General features: G+C 41.3%; 1 protein-coding gene across 5 annotated transcripts in view; it reads left to right on the top strand.

The window, feature by feature from the left end:
• Positions 1-18,831, top strand: part of HIBADH (3-hydroxyisobutyrate dehydrogenase) — a 250,045-nt gene that overhangs the window by 12,849 nt on the left and 218,365 nt on the right. For 3 of the 5 annotated variants that reach the window (XM_089316030.1, XM_002713730.6, XM_089316033.1), the window contains exons 2-4: positions 941-1,101; positions 12,022-12,131; positions 14,516-14,637. In XM_089316030.1, coding sequence (XP_089172156.1) covers positions 941-1,101; positions 12,022-12,131; positions 14,516-14,637 — 393 coding nt within the window. Of the gene's footprint in view, positions 1-940; positions 1,102-12,021; positions 12,132-14,515; positions 14,638-16,060; positions 18,461-18,831 lie in introns of those variants that run through there. The other 2 variants (XM_089316032.1, XM_070059685.2) reach the window with 2 other exon arrangements.

Below are 18,831 nucleotides of genomic sequence, written 5' to 3'. Positions count from 1 at the left end.
TGAAGCGCCAGCATCCCATATGGGTGCCAGTTCCAGTCCCGGCTGCTGCTCTTCTGATCCGGCTCTCTGCTATGTCCTGGGTTAGCTGTAGAAGATGGCCCAAGTCCTCGGGCTCCTGCATCCTTGTGGGAGACCGGGAAGAAGCTCTTGGCTCCTGGCTTCGGATCGGCACAGCTCCGGCCATTATGGCCATCTGGGGAGTGAACCAGTGGATGGAAGACCTCTCTCTGTCTCTACCTCTCTCTGTAACTCTTGTTTTTCAAATAAATAAAATAAATCTTTTAAAAAAAATTAGAGTATTTCACATGATAGGTAAAAAGTACATAAGAGATGCTTTATCAATAACATTGAGTTGGGGCCGGTGCTGTGGTGCAGTGGGTTAAAGCCCTGGCCTGAAGTGCCGGCATCCCATTTGGTGCCAGTTCGAGACCCGGCTGCTCCACTTCCAATCCAGCTCTCTGCTATGGCCTGGGAAAGCAGTAGAAGATGGCCCAAGTCCTTAGGCCCCTACACCTGCATGGGAGACGTGGAGGAAGCTCCTGGCTCCTGGCTGCTGGCTTCGGATTGGCACAGCTCTGGCCATTGTGGCCAATTGAGTGAACCATCAGATGGAATACCCCCCCCCCCAACGCTGATTTGCAAATAAATAAATAAATCTTTAAAAAAAAAAATAACATTGAATTGATTGTTGGAAATGATAAAGAAATGTTACAGAGGTAGAAAATAGGAGAGATTGCTTAAAATTTGATGACTGTTTCATAGAGAAATAATTAAAAGTCTGCACAGTGTTGATATCTTTGTAAGTAGGTGATTAGTTTAAACTAGCCTTTTGAAACCTTTATAGAAAACATCTAGGTAATGTTGTCTTACTAATACTAAATGAATGTTTGCAATAAAAGCATGTTCTATACTCTTGTTAAAAGTAACATATTAAAATCAGTGTGTTCTAGGTCAATGGCTTCTAAGACTCCAGTTGGATTCATTGGACTGGGCAACATGGGGAATCCAATGGCAAAAAATCTCATGAAACATGGTTATCCGCTCATTATCTATGATGTATTCCCTGATGCATGCAAAGAGTTTCAAGAGGCAGGAGAACAGGTAAGGCCTTTTCTTTAGATTTGTTTTAGATTTTGATGTTTAAAAATGATTAAACCTTCAAAAAAGTAGCAGCTTCTTAGCAGAATACCTAGTGGAATTATAGTCCATCATTAATTTAATTTTATTTTATTTTTTTATTTTTTTTTTTTTTTGACAGGCAGAGTGGACAGTGAGAGAGAGAGACAGAGAGAAAGGTCTTCCTTTGCCGTTGGTTCACCCTCCAATGGCCACCGCGGCCGGCGCGCTGCGGCCGGCGCACCGCGCTGATCCGATGGCAGGAGCCAGGAGCCAGGTGCTTTTCCTGGTCTCCCATGGGGTGCAGGGCCCAAGCACCTGGGCCATCCTCCACTGCACTCCCTGGCCACAGCAGAGAGCTGGCCTGGAAGAGGGGCAACCGGGACAGAATCGGGCGCCCCGACCGGGACTAGAACCCGGTGTGCCGGCGCCGCTAGGCGGAGGATTAGCCTAGTGAGCCGCGGCGCCGGCCAATTTTATTTCTTCATAAACATTCATCCAGATGTGCAGCAAAGAGGAGTTTCCATTAGATCACCAGGGGACTGTATTTGGTGGGCTTTGCTTTGGCTCTGTGTCAGTTTTTCTGGGATAGTAACTTTACTGATTGTGCTATTAGGATAGTTCGGTGGAGATAGCCTCCCATGTTGAAAAACACAATTCTTAGAGCAGGAATAGATTTAGAGATAAAAAATATAGCTTGAGCCCAGCTCAGATACTTTTATGCTGTTGTACTGGGGACAAGTTACTTCACTTCACCTGGTTTCCTCTGAAAATCATGAATGATGATAGCCTGTGCCATTAGATTGTGAAGCTCAAATGAGACAGTGTAAGAGGAAGGACTTTGTAATATGGTATGGCAGTACTTTGTGAACACATATTTGTTCTTGGTTATAAACCAGGACACACCTTAACAACATGGTATGCCTTAATGAAGAATTTAGCTGTGGTGAGTTTCCAGTGTTCGTTTTTAGGCCCTCATTTGTGTTTCTAGAATTTTAGTGAGGGAGAAAGAAGGAGAGACAGACACTGGCCCCTGCATTTGGTAAACTGTATTAGTAACTCGGGTGACAGGAGACAGTTGTTATTATCTGGATTTACAGTATCTTTTTCAAGTTGTGAGGGAAATTCTGTACAGGTTGTTGAGTGGTAACCGAGAGAGGAATATGATTCCAGGACTAGGGGAGTACTAAAAAATTCCTGAGAAATATATAAAAAGATGAGGGATAAATAAAAACAACTAGTCAATTTGTGGATGATAGACTTGTAGGTAAGTCCTGAGAAATGCAATAGATAAATGCAATAGATAAAGAGCAGGCTTAGCCAACTTAGAGGCCATTTGCAGGAGTGAGCACCTTGTATCACTTCTCCTTCCATGGTTTGAAGGCCCCGTGGAGTTGGCAGCAGTGTTGTATGAGGCTGTGAGTGCCATCGTGGTATTTTGCAGGGTGGTTGGTGGGCTGCTTATGTTTGTGTGGTCTCCTGAAACTGACACTGCTCCCAGTCCAGTGGACTTACAGTTGCTCTTAAGTGACTTAGTAGCTTTGTTGGAGAGATTTGACCAGGTCTTTTTTTCGGTAGAGAGTCTGGAAAGGTAGCCTCCTACCACCTCTGGAGATGGGAAGCAGGTCAAGGTGCTAGTCAGGCTGTGATAAATTGATTAGTAATTAAAGGAGATGGATGTTACTTTTTGGGATAACACATCTGTTTGGTATAGTCATTTTATAGTGGTTCATGCATTTGTTGTAACAGCAGTACTTACTCTATAGATACGTGGGAATTAGATGGAGACTATTTACCCTTGACTGGCAAAACAGGCCTTTTCAAATCATTAATGAACATCCTTATTCTTCCCTCTGTGCCTGTAGCACTACACCTGACAACTCAAACATAAAAAGACAAGTAACTCAAGTGGGCAGAGCATCTGAGTATACATTTTCAAGGAAGATATGCAGGTGACCAATAAACACAAGAAAAGGTGTTCGGCATCATTAGTTTTCAGAGAAATGCAAGTGTATGCACTGGGATGGCTCAAATGCAGTCAGGTACCAGCAAGTATGCTGGAGAGTGATAGCAAATGGATATAGTATTTCTTCTTGAAAAGGTTCTCAAATTGACTCTTGTGATAGTTACAGGTATCTGAATGTATCAAAACCACCACAGTAAGCATTTTAAATGGAAATATTATATGTATGGTCTGTGAATGACATGTATCTCAGTGGGTTGAAGTCCTAACCCCTCATACTTAAGAATGTGACCTTTATGGAAGTGGTCTTTGAAGATGTAAGTAAATGAAGGATTTGAGATGAAATCATCCTGCTTTTAGGTTGGGCCCCAAATTCAATTACAACTGTCCTTAAAAGAGATGGAGAGAGCTGGCGCTGTGGCTCACTAGGCTAATCCTCCACCTGCGGCGCCGTCACCCTAGGTTCTAGTCCTGGTCGGGGCACCGGATTCTGTCCCGGTTGCTCCTTTTCCAGTCCAGCTCTCTGCTGTGGCCCAGGAGGGCAGTGGAGGATGGCCCAAGTGCTTGGGCCCTGCACCTGCATGGGAGACCAGGAGGAAGCACCTGGCTCCTGGCTTCGGATTGGCACAGCGCACAGGCCGTAGCAGCCATTTTGGGGGTGAACCAATGGAAGGAAGACCTTTCTCTCTGTCTCTGTCTCTCCCTCTGCCTGTCCAAAAAAAAAAAAAGAGAGAGAGAGAGAGAGAAGAAAAGACACAGACACAGAGAAGCAGCCTGGGAGAAGATGGAACTTGAGAGCTGTGCTGCTTCACGCTAAGACGCCACCAGAAAGTGGAAGAGGCAAGGATGCACCTTCCTTAGAGCCTTTGCAGGGAGCCAAGCTCAGCTCCACAGCTTGATTTCAGACTTCTGGTGGCCAAGCTAGGAGATAATACCTAGCCTTAAGTCACTGTGCTTGTAACCATTTGTAACTAATCCTAATTTTGCAAGTGTTGGGACTCTTTGAGTGAGTGTTTTAGTTTTTAGTGTTTCTCCACCTGTTTCCCCATATGAAATGATGATGATAATCATATCTTCCTTGGAGTTGTTTTGAGGATTAAGTTAATTAATATAGGGAGAGCTTAAAATAAGTATCTTATGTTTGTCATATCCTGAGCACTGTATGTCAGTGTAAGTGTAGATTAGTTCTATCAGCCTTGTTTCTCATCTGCTGTACATAGCTCTTCCTCTTCTAATGCCATTTAAATGACTCTGTGAGAGTAAGCCCTCTTTGTGAAGCAAACCTATTTTTTGTTGCTGTGATCATTGTGGGTTAAACAGGGAGTAGGAATTCCTGAAGTCACTACTTTTTATTTTAAAATTTTTATTTACTTATTTCATCTTCCTCCACTCTTCACCCTCCCTCTCCAGTTCTTCCTCCTCCTGCTTCTTTTTTAATTTGAAAAGCATAGCGACAGATGCAGAGAGATGTTCCATTTGTTGGTTCACTCCCCAGATGACTGCACATCCAGGACTGGGCCAGGCTGAAGCCAGAAGCCTGGAACTCTATCCGGGTCTCCCTTGTGGGTGGCTGGGACTCAAGTACTTGAACCATCACGTGCTGCCTCCCAGGGTGCACATTATGGAAAGCTGGATGGGAAGTGGAGGAGCTGGGACTTAAACCAATATTCTGATAAGTTGTGTGGGTGATATGGGATGAGAGCATCACACATGGGATCTTAAGTACCGTGCCAAATGCCTACTTCAAAACGCTAAATTAACAGATGTTTCTTGAGTACTTTTCTGTGTGACAGGCACTGGGAATACAGGCTAAAACAAAATACTCACAGACTTTGCCCTTGGGGACTAATCATGGGAGTTAGATTATTGAGTCACACATAAAGTTTTTTTTTCATTTTTAATAAAATATGTATGGCATTAGGTGAGAGGGCAGTTCTGTCTGAAAACTAGACATTTTAGTGAGACAGCAGAAGAGTAAGTAGGATTTATTCAGACTAAGAATGAGGACAGAGGGTTAATTTGCACATGAAGTGGAGCCTCTCCCTCCACTTGCTGCATGTTTCCCCTGGGGTCCACAGATGGTGCCTGAGTAGGTACTGTTTGCCCAACAGCCCATGTGCTGTGGAGATAAAAGCTTGAGGTGGAGGGGATAAGCTGCTGGCTGTCTCGGGTAGTGAGACCATCTAATATTACAAGGAAATTTGTATTAAAATTATAATAATAATAAAGTCTAAGGCAGTTTTCTAGAGAGAAAAAATGAGTAGTTAATTTTTTATGACTATTTTTTTAAGATTTATTTATTTGAAAGGTGGCATTAGAGAAAGAGAGAGATCAATCTTCCATCTACTGGTTCACTCCCCAAAAGGCCACAATAGCCAGGACTGGGCCAGGCTGGAGCCAAGAGCTTCATCCTTGTCTCCTGCATGGGTGCAAGGGCCTATGGACTTGGGCCATGCTCTGCTGCTTTCCCAGGTGCATTAGCAGGGAACCAGATGGGAAGTGGAGCAGTGCCCATGTGGGATTCTGGTGTTGTAGGCAATGGCTTAACCTGTTATGCCACAATGCAGGGCCCCAAGTAGTTAACTCTGAAGAGTCATTTTCTGACAGGGAACTACACAAGATAAACTCTGAAAGATTCCTGGATAGAATGAGAGGGTTCTAGGATACAGACTCAGTTACCCCTTTGTGATGTGTTAATGTGTTAGTGTGTGTGTGTGTGCGCGCGCATGCGCCTGCACACACACGCTCACCAAGGGAAAGGTTGTGAGCAGCCTTGTAAATCGTGAGGACTCACCCTCTCTGTGGGCGGCTGCCACCCCTGAGTTCTGTGTGGCTTGCACTGGGACGGGGAGGCCAGATCTTTTCTTCGTTCATGTCATTTCCCTCACATCTCTGGTTCTCTTACTGGGGCTCGGCTCTCGGAGCTCCTGTGTGTGGCGACGGTGTCAGCTGTGGTGGGCAGGACGGTGTGAGTCAAGGAGGATAAAGGGTGGTAAAGCTTGAGGGAAATGTCTGTCAGAATAGAAGGAAAACCTTTGATGAGAAGTGGTTTGCCTTGGCAGCTTAGAAGATGTTTTGAACAGTGGCAGTGTTATTTGAACAAATGTGATTTCCTCAGAGCTCTGCATTAAGAGGTAATTATTAATTGGAGACAGTAAGTTCAGATATATTAAAATGTCAATATTATTGTTTCATAGTCCATATTAATGTTTAAAAATGTTGACTGAAAGAAAAAATGAGTTTTGTTTTACTGTATGGCAAGGTAACGGCAAGACTTGGGATGGGTTGGAAAAATACATGTGAAAACCTTGACACTTGCTGCCCCCCTCCACCTTGTATGTGCCCTACAGGGGTTAAAGGTGAAAAACTGTTTGTGTTGCCTGTGTTTTTAAGTCCGCCTCCTTCTCCACCCCATTACTACCTTCAGGGAAGTGAATGAGGTGAGAGTCAAAGAAAACAGAACTTTTTTTTTTTTTTTTTTCCTCCTAAAGATTGTGGCAAGGCCAGCTAGCTGATTTCTGGTTGCGCCTGTGCTTTTAGGGGAAGATTTCCAGGGAGGAAAGTGCTGGAAAGCAGTCAGCTGGTTCTAAAGCTCCTCAGACATTTCCTGAAAGAAGTGCTTTCTTTCTTTCTTTTTTTTTTTTTTTTGAAAGGAAACACTCTGGGATTTATTGTTTTATGTATGAGCTGTTTCCTGGAAGAGCTGAACTTAGAGGTACAGGTGCTAGATTCCTTTCTCTCTACCTCTTGGATCTGTTTTCCTCAGGTGGGCTTTTTCCTGCCCTCGATGTGAAAGATAGCCTCCTGAAGTTCCAGGTGAAGAAGTGCTTTTCTTTACCTGTCTAAAGATTAAATAAGTTCATTCATTCATTCATTAGAAAGGAAGAGTGATGGGGTGGGGTTGGGAGTGGGCAGCCAGAAAGAGAGTGCTCTTCCATCTGCTGGTTCATTCATTAAATGCCTCCAACTACCAGGGTAGGGCTAGGCCAAAACCAGGAGCCCAGAACCCCATCCTGGTCTCCATGTGGGTGGCAGGGGCCCAAGTGGGCCATCATTTGCTACTTTCCCAGGTGCATTATTAGCAAGGAGCTGGATTGTAAGTGGAGCAAGCTGGGACTGGTCTGACATGGTATGGCATTCTACAAGTGGCAACTTAACTCTCTGTGCCACAACGTTGGCCCCACATTTTCTCACTTTATAAAATGGGGATAATAATAGTCCCTCCCTCGTAAGTCCAGAGAACCTGGAACATAGCAAGTGTGCCTACTGCCACAATGGTTACTACTATTGTGATTATTGTCTCTGTGCCATATTTTTCCACACTGTTTATTCCTCAGCACCACACATACAAACACAAGTCTGTCCTGGAGAGTCACTCCTAAGTGAAAGAATGATGCAATTGAAACCAAACCAGGAGATCAAAGTGATCTGACAGCATCCCTGCGTGAGAGTCTGCTCTGTCCCATCGCTTATGTCCCGTGGTTACTTCATGGAAGATCCTGGTTTCTCTTTATAACTTAAGCCTTATCGTAAAGGACATATGACTTTTGCTTCGTTTTCAGTGTCTAGGATTTTCCTTGGAGATACTGCTGCTCTGTGCCAGGAGTCTGGGACATGTGCGCCATTTCTGTGTGTTTTCTGGTTAAACTAGGCTTAATTAGATTCTCTCTTTTGTTTTCTCTTTAAAAACTTGGAAACCATTTTGTTGTTCCTGGGTTGTAAGGCTGAACATGTTTGGTGAAGTAAATCTCTTGGGATCTAATCTGGCATCCACTCAGGTCTTGTTAAATGAGAACTTGAAAAGCCTCTTGCTGAGTGAGTTCCATCGTTGTTGCCCAAATGTTTCAAGATGTAGGCACAAACCATTTTTGTCCATTTTAAAATGTACTGTAATTTTGAAGTAACAGTGTGCTTTTCTACTTTGAACGATTTAAAAACACAGGAGTAGCAAGTTTAATAAGGTCACTTTCATGTCGTTTCTTTGCAAGTTTCTGTTTCGCATCTGGTTTACTTGGAAGTAATGCTGAGCTTGACTTATGTGGCTGCTTTGTCTAGAGGAAATGGCTAGATTTTTTCTTCATATATTGCAGCTCAGCAACAGTTGTCTCCTTCCAATGGATACGTAAAAAGGAGATATGGTTCCTTCAGGTTTTTCTTGTCCTTTCTCCCTCCACCCCCTCCAACAAATCGGATTTTGTCATTTTGTTTTTATCCTGTCTTCTCTTTATGTTATCCACTTGTCATTAGTGTATACTAGCATACAGATGGATCAAAGTTAAATCCATAGAAATTGGCTGCAAGAATTCTTAGACTGTGGGCATTGTCATATCCACAGGAACCAGTTTCCTGTAGTTAAACTTGAGATCGTAGAAAAGTAGAGCTGTTTTATTTCATGGGCCAGTTGGAATTAGCAGATCTCCCTGGGACAGCCTTGGTGACCAGAGCAGTCTCAAGGGCCAGAGTCAGCTAGGCCAGTGACAGTCAAAAACCAGCACAGTGCCAGTCCTGCCAGTGTTGTCCATTTAAACTGAGCTGTTGCAGATACTTGTGATGCCAGCTCTTTGTTACAGGGACTATAGCTTCATAGAACTAGTTCCTTTCTACTCTGAAGGTAGTCCTCAAAGGTACCCCGAGTCCCTATTCTTATTTTATAGATTTGGAAACTGAAGCCAGAGAGGTAAAGTGATTGGCACAAATCACGCCTGACTTCTTGGCTGAGCTGTAACTGAAGCTGGGTCTCTGGTTTCCCAAATTAGTGTTCCTTTTACTGAGCCATGCTGTCTTTGCTCATCCATTCAATTAGCAAATGCAATGGAAGGGTCTCTAATTAGTTTGGCTCCTAGAGGTTTTTGTGGTTCGTGTTAGACTGGCAGCAAGGTTGGGTCCCTCCCACCCTTCCACCCCTTTTTGAGTCTAGGCCAGATTTTGTCAGTCGTGGCCAAATTTTTTCAGTCGTGTTTTTCTGTCTTCACATCAGTGGCCAGATTATTTGAATATCTGTCTAATAAACATGCATGTGTAGTACAAACTAGTCTTTTTACAGCGTACCAAATGTATACAGTCATTACAGAGCAGCTGCAGCCAGTATGATGGTGATGTTCCTGCTATCACTAGTATTGTGTGTTTTTTCCAGGCCTGTGAACTTTGGCATTGTTTCCCTCCTGTAATCGAGGGGTTAACAGAACTCTGGCAACCCAAGCATCCCAAGAAACAGATGCCAGGGATGTAGGGGGCTGATTGGCCATACCATGCACTTGGCAGTTGCACGCATTGGCACTGCCAGTTCACAGGCATGAGAAACTTGGAGGTGTGAAGCACCCTTAAATATGAGATAATTGTGAATACCTTTTTTATCACACCTCCCAGCGAGTCTTCTAAATGGATCTGAATTTCTTAAGAGGAAATTGAAGTTGACTCTTAGGCTTTTGGGCTTACTGATATCCCTGAAAGATCTAGAAGATGGAGCTGCAGTAGAAGAAGTGCCACTAAAAGATATACATCAGTTTGCACTGCATTTGTGTCATTCATGTTGGGCTGGCCCAGTGGGATTCCCTGGTAACCCCTATTCTTGATGTAGTCCAGAAGTAGAGAATCAGGACTCCTACAGCCTTTTCTTTTATTTCCATTTACTATGTAGTACTTCTGCTGAGTACACTTGAACTGTTTGCCAGGAAATAATGGCCTCATTTGGAATCTTGATACTTATTTGGGGTGTAGGAAGATTTTTTATGTAGTTCAAGTATTTATTTATAATTTGATAGAAATTAAAGTTTTTCTTAGAATTATTTGTAACAAGTTTTTATTATATGTTCAAATGTAGATACTTCATTGTAGACTCTAAAGTGCCATGTTTCTTTAGAATGAAGCATGGAAAGATAGAGGGTTTTGTTTTGTTTTAGGGTCTGAGATATTTTATAATGTTTTATATCCAATTAATATACCAAGTAGTAGGTTCTTTGGTTATCTGAAATGTTAGAGAATTACTTGCGAAATGGGGTTGTGTTAAAACTGCATTTATCGGGGCTGGCGCTGTGGCGTAGCAGGTAAAGCTGCCGCCTGTAGTGCTGGCATCCCACATGGGCGCCGGTTTGAGACCTGGCTGCTCCACTTCCAGTCCAGCTCTCTGCTATGGCCTGGGAAAGCAGTAGAAGATGGCCCAAGCCCTTGGGCCCCTGCACCCATGTGGGAGACCCGGAAGAATCTCTTGGTTCCTGGCTTTGGATCGGCATAGCTCTGGCCATTGTGGCCAGTTGGGGAGTGAACCATCAGATGGAAGACCTCTCTCTCTCTTTCTCTCTCTCTCTCTCTCCTTCTCTCCCTCTCTCCCTCTCTCCCTCTCCCTCTCTCTCCCTCTCTCTCCCTCTCTCTCCCTCTCTCTCCCTCTCTCTCCCTCTCCTTTTCCCTCTCCCTCTCCTTTCTCTGTGTAACTCTGACTTTCAAATAAATAAATAAATATTTTAAAAAAAGAAAATTGGAATGTAATTACTTCCAACTCATAATATTTATATTATACACTATGTTTGGCTTTCCATTCCTTTCACTCTCATCAAATGCAAATAAAAGATAAAAGAAAATGTTATGTAAACTCCAACCACATGAAAAGCAGAACCATGCCCATTGCCGAGATACTTACACAGTACTGCATGTTTTCTAACAGAAACTGGGTCAGTGGCTACATATGTACCTAGTGCACGTACAGTCATCTCAGTTTTTACATGCATCAGTTGTTCTGAAGAGAACTCTTCAATTACATGCTTGATAGTCATTTGTCTTTCTTTAAATGGAGAAAAGGCACTAGCGACATGTTTGTGCAATTGTGGTGATGGACTATTCCATTAGAGGAGCGTTTGAGTCAAGGAGTGAACACCTGGGTTTCTTCTGACTGCTTTGGTTGCCAGCCACTGGCCAGTTGTGTCAGGGTGTCTGTGTGAGAGCCAGCGAAAGAGAAGAGCATGAATGCATGTCCACCTGTACATAGATGTGCACATAAGGAGGATGGACAGAGTCTCTTAAAATACTGATTTATTTGAAAGGCAGAGTTGCACTAGAGGGGGAGGGGGAAAAAGAGAGGGAGACCAATCTTCCATCCAGTAATTCACTCCCCAAATGACCACAACAACTGGGGCTGGGCCAAGACGAAGCCAGGGACCTGCAACTCCATCCACATGTCCCGTCTGGGTGCAGGGGCCCAAGCACTTGGGCCATCTTCCCTGCTTTCCCAGGAACATTAGCAAAGAGCTGTATTGGAAGTAGAGCAACCAGGACTTGAATCAGCATCCAGGTGGAAGGCAGTGGCTTAACCCATGGTACCACAGCACTGGCCCGAGAGCCACTTTCCTTAACAGTATAGTTGTCCTTATTAAGGCAGGGGTGAGAGTTAGGGGAGTGCCCTAATGCCTATTCCCTGTGGTGCCCGGGATCACTGTAGTGCGTACTAACATCTTGTCCTGCCCTTTCCTTTTCTGAAATAGGCTCCCCCGTACACCACCCCTGAAAATAGAGACTGGAGGATCGTGGTGACTGGGGCTTGAGATTTTGCTGGTGAACCCTGTAGTTGGGCTGCCAGCTCTGTTTCGCTAGGATGTTTTTCTTAGTCAAAACATATACCACAACATTTGCTGCTTGAGAATCCAAGCTGGAGGAACCATGAGAAGTGTGTCTGTTCTCAGCACCGTTGGGTTTTCCCTTTTTCCTGTCGACCTCCTTTACACTTTAGAAAATAAACAGCAGCTTTGAGGCCACAGAAACTGCATCAGTGTGTGCAGAAGGAATGGACTTTCCATTCTCAGCAGGAAGTTTTTCTTTTTGTCATTTGGAAACGAGTGTTAGTTCTTACATACTGTCCCTGTGACAGGCATGCAGAAAAAGTGAATCCTGCTTGCTATGTATGAACTGCCTGCATTGTAATTTAAATAATGTACCTTTGCCATTTTTTTTTAAAGGTAGTGTCTTCCCCAGCAGATGTAGCTGAAAAAGCTGACAGAATTATTACAATGCTGCCCACCAGTATCAATGCAATAGAAGCTTATTCTGGAGCGAACGGAATTCTAAAGTATGTATTTCTTCAATGTTTTCTTGTTTTGATAGTTCATGGATTTCATTTTTGTTAGAACTACTAGGAAGTGCAGTTATTTATTAAGCCTTTCTGTATTTTCTTATTTCATAAAGTGAACAGTCTGGCTGGTTCCTTTCTCATTGTAAAGGGCTTTTTTTTTTTTTTTTTTTTCACTGAAGTCAAGTATGTGACTTTGGGGAATAAGGTTTTTTTGTTTGTTTGTTTGTTTTTTTCAATTGCTCTCCTTTAACTCCTGCATAAACTTGCCCTTTCATTGGTGACATGTTTAAAAGACTTTCAAAGTTTGTATTTTAAACTGTATGACTATTATGAGCATAATTATCTTATAGCTTATAGAAATTCAGAAAAAAGGCTTCTATGAAAAATAAAACTAAACATTGGAAAGAACACCATTATTTAACATTTTATTATATAATAAAAAGTTATTGTATGTCCTCTGGGTTAGTACATCTATAGTAAGGACTTGGGGAAGTTGTAATTAAAGGTTAGCAGTAGCTCTTTAAATAGAATATAATTTAGGTCAGAGTTTCCTAACCAGTGCCTGTCTTCCCCGGCTCCAAGAACTTTCTGGTTAATTGCTGCTTATTGCCAAACCTTTGTGGTCATGTTAGGATGATAGTGGTTACATTCCTCACTTAGTTTACTGATTCCTGTTCCTAACTTGTTTTGTTGTTGAATTTCAGCAGAGCTAGAACAAACTGGAAAGCCTTGTAGACACATAGAGGACTAAAAAAGGGTTTAATGTCAGGAAGCTGTACCACATGAAATTTGAGGTTTTGGGAAATGGAATTGCTTTGCAGAACTAACAAACTTGGAAGCAAAAGACACTTGGATATTAGGCAGAAAACTGATAAAGCAAATGTTTAGGTTTCAGGGAAGGTTGAAAGACACTCATTTTGGATAGGGTCTTAGGCCCACGGTGTGTGTGGTCCCGAGGCTCCCGCGCTGTCTCCTTGGCGTGCCTGTTGCACTCGTGGCCCTGCTTTACCTCTCAGGGACGTTAACTGACAACTTGTGTGAGGACACAAGTCTGTATTTCTGTTATGAATATCCTTTACTTAGGTGTAATGGTGACTGGCTACCAGAGCAATCTTGTGTGAGGGGTACTCTGAAAGAATTTGGCCTCAACATGAATTCTAGTTTCTTCGCATGGGTGGTTCTTTTCTTCTGGTTCAGGATCACTTCATTACACCCAGTGCATGTGTAATTGCTGAGATAATTTCCCATTTGTTTGAATATTTTAGAACTTAAAAATAGTAAGACCACAGAAGACCTAAAACTTTTTATTTTTTGGATTGAGGCAATTACTACCCCGGAGGTGATCTCTCTCAGAGAGTATGCTGTTTCCTTTCTGTGGAATACACCCAAACCTAGCATTGGAACAACAGCAATCCATATATCTAAAATTGTTGAAACCATGCTGTGTGCTGTTTTTTCCCTATGAAAAGAGTTTACTTTAGTAGTAGTTTTTATCAAATTTTCTGTTTTGTCCTTCACTATTTATATTGATTCTTGCATCATGAGTGTGTGTCGAAAGATTAGGCATATGGTCCTTTACATAATTGATAATTTACATGAGCATTTCCTAGCCAGTAAAGATAGTCACAGCCTTATAGATAACAAGGGAACCCTGTAGTTCTATATTGTGCACTTAGAGTACAAACAAATGTTTTGCTGTAAGAATGTGCTTTACATATTGATATAAAATATATTTGAAAGGACTGCATTCCCCTTTACCAATACATGTACCATGAAGTGTACCATGAAGAACAGAAAGACTTTGTGGGAGCTACAAAACCATTCTCATATTTTCCTTCCTATCTGTTTGATATTTTATTTTGTCTCTTAAAAGTTGTAGTTATACAACAAATATGCTATCCTGAAGCAAATGGTTATATTTCAGTTGCTTATGCTTTTTTGGAAATGATACAAATACATGAAATCTGTATTTTAGCTAAAGACAAATAAATTATTTTTTAAAGACCCAGCTACTTCACAAACAAAAATTTAAATCCTGTCAAATACCCTTTAAAAGTTAATAGGTATTTTAAATTACCTATATCTTAACTTTACCTATATTATTATGGTTAGTATATATTGCACCTGAAACCAGAATTTATGTACCATGTAGTTTATTAGATTTTTTGGGATTTGTTTCAAAGTTTGGGTTTACTTTGAACTATAATTGATCTGGAAATGAATATGAGATTTTTGAACAGTGTAACTAATAATATTTTTAATACTAAATATAAGACCTCCTTGATAGCTGGAAGCTTTTAGCAGATTCTGACCCTATAGGTAGCTGCATGAAATGTTCATTCAGAGTTGTCAACCATAAATATTTTTATTTATTTACTTAGAAAAGTGAAGAAAGGCTCATTATTAATAGATTCCAGTACTATTGATCCTGCAGTTTCAAAAGAATTGGCCAAAGAAGTTGAGAAAATGGGAGCAGTTTTCATGGATGCCCCTGTTTCTGGTGGTAAGTGGAGACTAAAATACATGCATGTCTTTTTCTTTTTGTCAGAAGTAGCAGTTATGATTGTGTGGTGCCCAAGATGCTTCCAGTTATTTTTAGAACTATCAGAGGATTCACCATCTCTCATTAAAAATCAAAGCAAAACAAAATGGACATGCTATTTAGTACTCTCAAGACTCATTGCTAGTTCTACTCTCACGTGAAAGGAATGTCACAACTTTCAAAGGCTGTGAATTTTTGGTCCAAGTCTATGGATAGGGATTGGTCATTTCCTAGAAAATGCAGCTTTTCAGAACTAAGTCAAGAAGTAATTAGCTGGAATAATCCTGTAACTGTTAAAAAGAAACTGAAGAAATGATTAGAAAGGGAGATATTAGGCCCAGACGATGCATGTTATGATAAGGTGCAGCTCATCGAGATTTTAAAGGGACTTTTCCAGACAACAGAAGAGAAAAGTATTTCCAAGTTCATTCTTTAACACCTGTTTAACTGTCATACTGTACTTAAACCAGGCAGACATTATGGGAGAGAAGAATTATATATAGGTCTACTTCAGGCATGCGTATGGACATAAAAACTTCTAAGAGTTATATTAGCAAATATAAATTTACCCATCTATAAAAGAGATCAGACATTGCATCCAAGTTTGGTTTAACTCATAGATGTAGAGATGGCTTAGTGTTACAAAATCTGTAAATATAATTCACCACTTTAACATACTTAAATATCTTATGATCATCTCAATAAGAGAAGGATACCCAATGATGATATTTTAAAACCTTTTCTTATATCAAACATTAATAGCAGGTGTCTGGGGATTTTGGAATGGCAGAATTATAAATCTTATATTTTGTAATTTCCAAATTTTCCAAAGTTATTATAGAATCAAAAATTACTGTGTGTGTGCATGCGTGTGTGTGTGTGTGTGTGTGTGTATTTGTGGCAATGTAGCAGTAAATAGGAATATTATTTCAATTATATGTATGGGCTTTGGAATTTAAAAATATAATGAAAATCTGTTTATGTTTTTTCACAAAAGGCTTAGTGATCTTATTGTGAAGATACCTTATGCTTCAAACTATTTTTGAATATAGGTGGAGGAGTAATAACTGTTGACTCTTCTAATTGTTATGTTGAATTGGCCAAATATGACTGAGGTGTAAAGATTTACAGTGTGATCGAGGCATTTTGATCACAGAATACTGATAAGCAGTTTTAAGCTTGGTGGTGGTATGGTAGAATTAATTAACTGAAGTTCTTTTTTTGAGTGATTCTATAGTTGAATTTGAAAATTGATATGGTAGTATGATCTTGCTGTTGCTTGATTTTTAAAAAAATTAATTTATTTGAGGGACAGATACACATGTGTGCACATACATGCATGTAACACAGAATTCTTACTGGTTTACTCCCTGAATGCTTGCAGTGGCCCACTTGTGGCCAAAGCCAGGAGCTGTAAATTCAACCCAGTCTCCCACATGGGTAGCAGGAATCCAGTCACTTGGGGCTGTCACTGCTTCCTCCAAGGGTCTACATGAACAGGAAGCTGAAGTCAAGAATGGAGCCAGGATTGAACCCAGGCACTCCAATGTGGGATGCAGGCATCTTAGCTGTTATCTTAATGGCTAAGCCAAATGCTCACCCCTCTTCATTTAATTGGCAAATAAAAGAGCTGTCTACACCTCAGTGTTTATTGCAGCTCAATTCACAATAGCTAAGACATGGAATCAACCTAAATGCCCATCAACAGAAGACTGGATAAAGAAATTATGGGATATGTACTCTATAGAATACTATACAGCAGTAAAAAATGAAATCTGGTCATTGGCAACAAAATGGAGGAATCTGGAAAACATCATGCTGAGTGAAATAAGCCAGTCCCAAAAGGACAAATATCATATGTTCTTCCTGATCTGTGACAACTAACTGAGCACCTAAAAGGAAATCTGTAGAAGTGAAACAGACACTATGAGAAACAATGACTTGATCAGCCCTTGTCCTGACTGTCGAGGAACAACTTACTATTTTATTCCTTTTAATATTTTTTTTGTTCTACTTAATACCACTGGTTGAACTCTTTAATTAACACACAATTATTCTTAGGTGTTTAAATTTAACTGAAAAGTGATCCCTGTTAAATATAAGAGTGGGAATAAGAGGGAGGAGATGTACAGTTTGGCACATGCTCACTCAGACTTACCCCTAATGGTAGAGCTAGAAACGTGCCAGGGGATTCCAAATCAATCCCATCAAGGTGGCATGTACCAATGCCATCTTACTCGTCAAAGTGATTAGTTTCAGTTCATAATTGATCATAACAATAGGATTAAGTGTCAAAGAGATCACATAAACAAGACTACTGTCTGCTAATAATAACTGATAGAATTAAGAAGGAGAGAACGATTCAACGTGGGAAACGGGATACACAGCAGACTCATGGAATGGCAGGTGCCCTAAACAGCACTCTGGCCTCAGAATCGGCCCTTAAGGCATTTGGATATGGCTAAAAAGCCCATGAGAGTTTCTCAGGCATGGAAAGCCAAGACACTGTGGTAAAACAAACAAACAAACAAACAAACAAAAAAACTAAATGAAAGATCTGTGAGTGAGATCCCAGCGGAAAGAACAGGCCATCATAGAAGGAGGTAACTTTCTATGAAGGGAGGAGAGAACTTCGACTTTGATTATGGCCTTGCCTAAATAAGGTTGGAGTTTGTGAACTCAAGAGGTTTCCATAGCCTTGGCAGCTCATGACAAGAGCTTCAGGTGATTACTGACGTCATAAATAAGAGTGTCAGTTGTTACATCAACACCAGGAGTCACTGTACACTTGCTCCCCATGTAGCATCTCTGTTCTTAATGTATTGTACTATATGAATTACCGGTAAAACTACTACTCAAACAGTACTTTATACTTTGTGTATCTGTGTGTGTGCAAACTGTTGAAATCTTTACTTAGTATATACCAAGTGATCCTCTGTATATAAAGATAGTTGAAAATGAATCTCGATGAAGAGTGGGATGGGAGAGAGAGTGGGAGATGGGATGGTTGCAGGTGGGAGGGAGGTTATGGGGGGAAAAGCCACACTAATGCAAAAGTTGTACTTTTGAAATTTATATTTATTAAATAAAAGTTTTTTAAAAAAGAATATAACTTGGAATTGCCGTTTGATAGTGGAGAATACCAATTTAATTTTCAGATGCTACTTTATCTTTAAAAATATATCTTATTTGTGAGAAAACATTGAAATTTTGTTGTTCTCAAGCTGTTCTTAAACGCTGATTTGTAGTTTCAAGGTGCCAAAGTGCTAATATTTTAACTGTGAACACATGTGAATCTGTACCATATTGTAGGTTAACAGCTTTGTATAGAGATGGTTTGTGAAAATTTATTGATTTTGATTTCTGCTCATTATGAGTTTAATCAGTATATAATAACAACTTATTTATATATTTTTAATATAACGAGTTGAAAACAGTTCCACTTTCTCAGATATAAGAAATAGAGGAGCTGGCGCTGCAGCTCACTAGGCTAATCCTCCGCCTTCGGCGCCAGGCACCCTGGGTTCTAGTCCCGGTTGGGACGCCAGATTCTGTCCTGGTTGCTCCTCTTCCAGTCCAGCTCTGTGCTGTGGCCCGGGAAGGCAGTGGAGGATGGCCCAAGTGCTTGAGCCCTGCACCCGCATGGGAGACCAGGAGGAAGCACCTGGCTCCTGGTTTCGGATCGGTGCAGCGCGCAGGCCGTAGTGGCCATTTGGAGGGGTGGGCCAACGGAGGGAAGACCTTTCTCACTTTCTAACTCTGCCTGTCCAAAAAAAAAGAAAAAGGAACCTTAATACTGGGAGACTTCAAAATGTTCATGAAAACTGAGATTAAAAGACAAAAAGTATACACTTTATTTCTCAACATTAGCTCCATCAATTTCAAGAGAATCAGGATGGGCAGTTGGCTTACGGTTTAGATGCCCTCATCCCATATTTGGGTATCTGGGTTTGATACCTGGTCCTGATTCCTGACTCCTGACTCCAGCTCCCTACTAACGCAGAAACTAAGTGGAAGCAGTGATGGCTCAAGTAATTGGGGTCCTGCCACTCATCTGGAAGTCTGGGTTGAGTTACAGCTCCTGGTTTTGGCCTAGTCCAGTCCCAGCTATGGCAGGCATTTTGGAAGTAAACCAATTGATGGGAGCTTTCTCTC

Source organism: Oryctolagus cuniculus, chromosome 16, assembly GCF_051225735.1.
Source record: "Oryctolagus cuniculus isolate XC-2025 breed Fujian yellow rabbit chromosome 16, ASM5122573v1, whole genome shotgun sequence".
Lineage (NCBI taxonomy): Eukaryota > Metazoa > Chordata > Mammalia > Lagomorpha > Leporidae > Oryctolagus > Oryctolagus cuniculus.
Note: the sequence above shows the minus strand (reverse complement) of the source record. Positions and strands in the feature narration are given on the sequence as shown.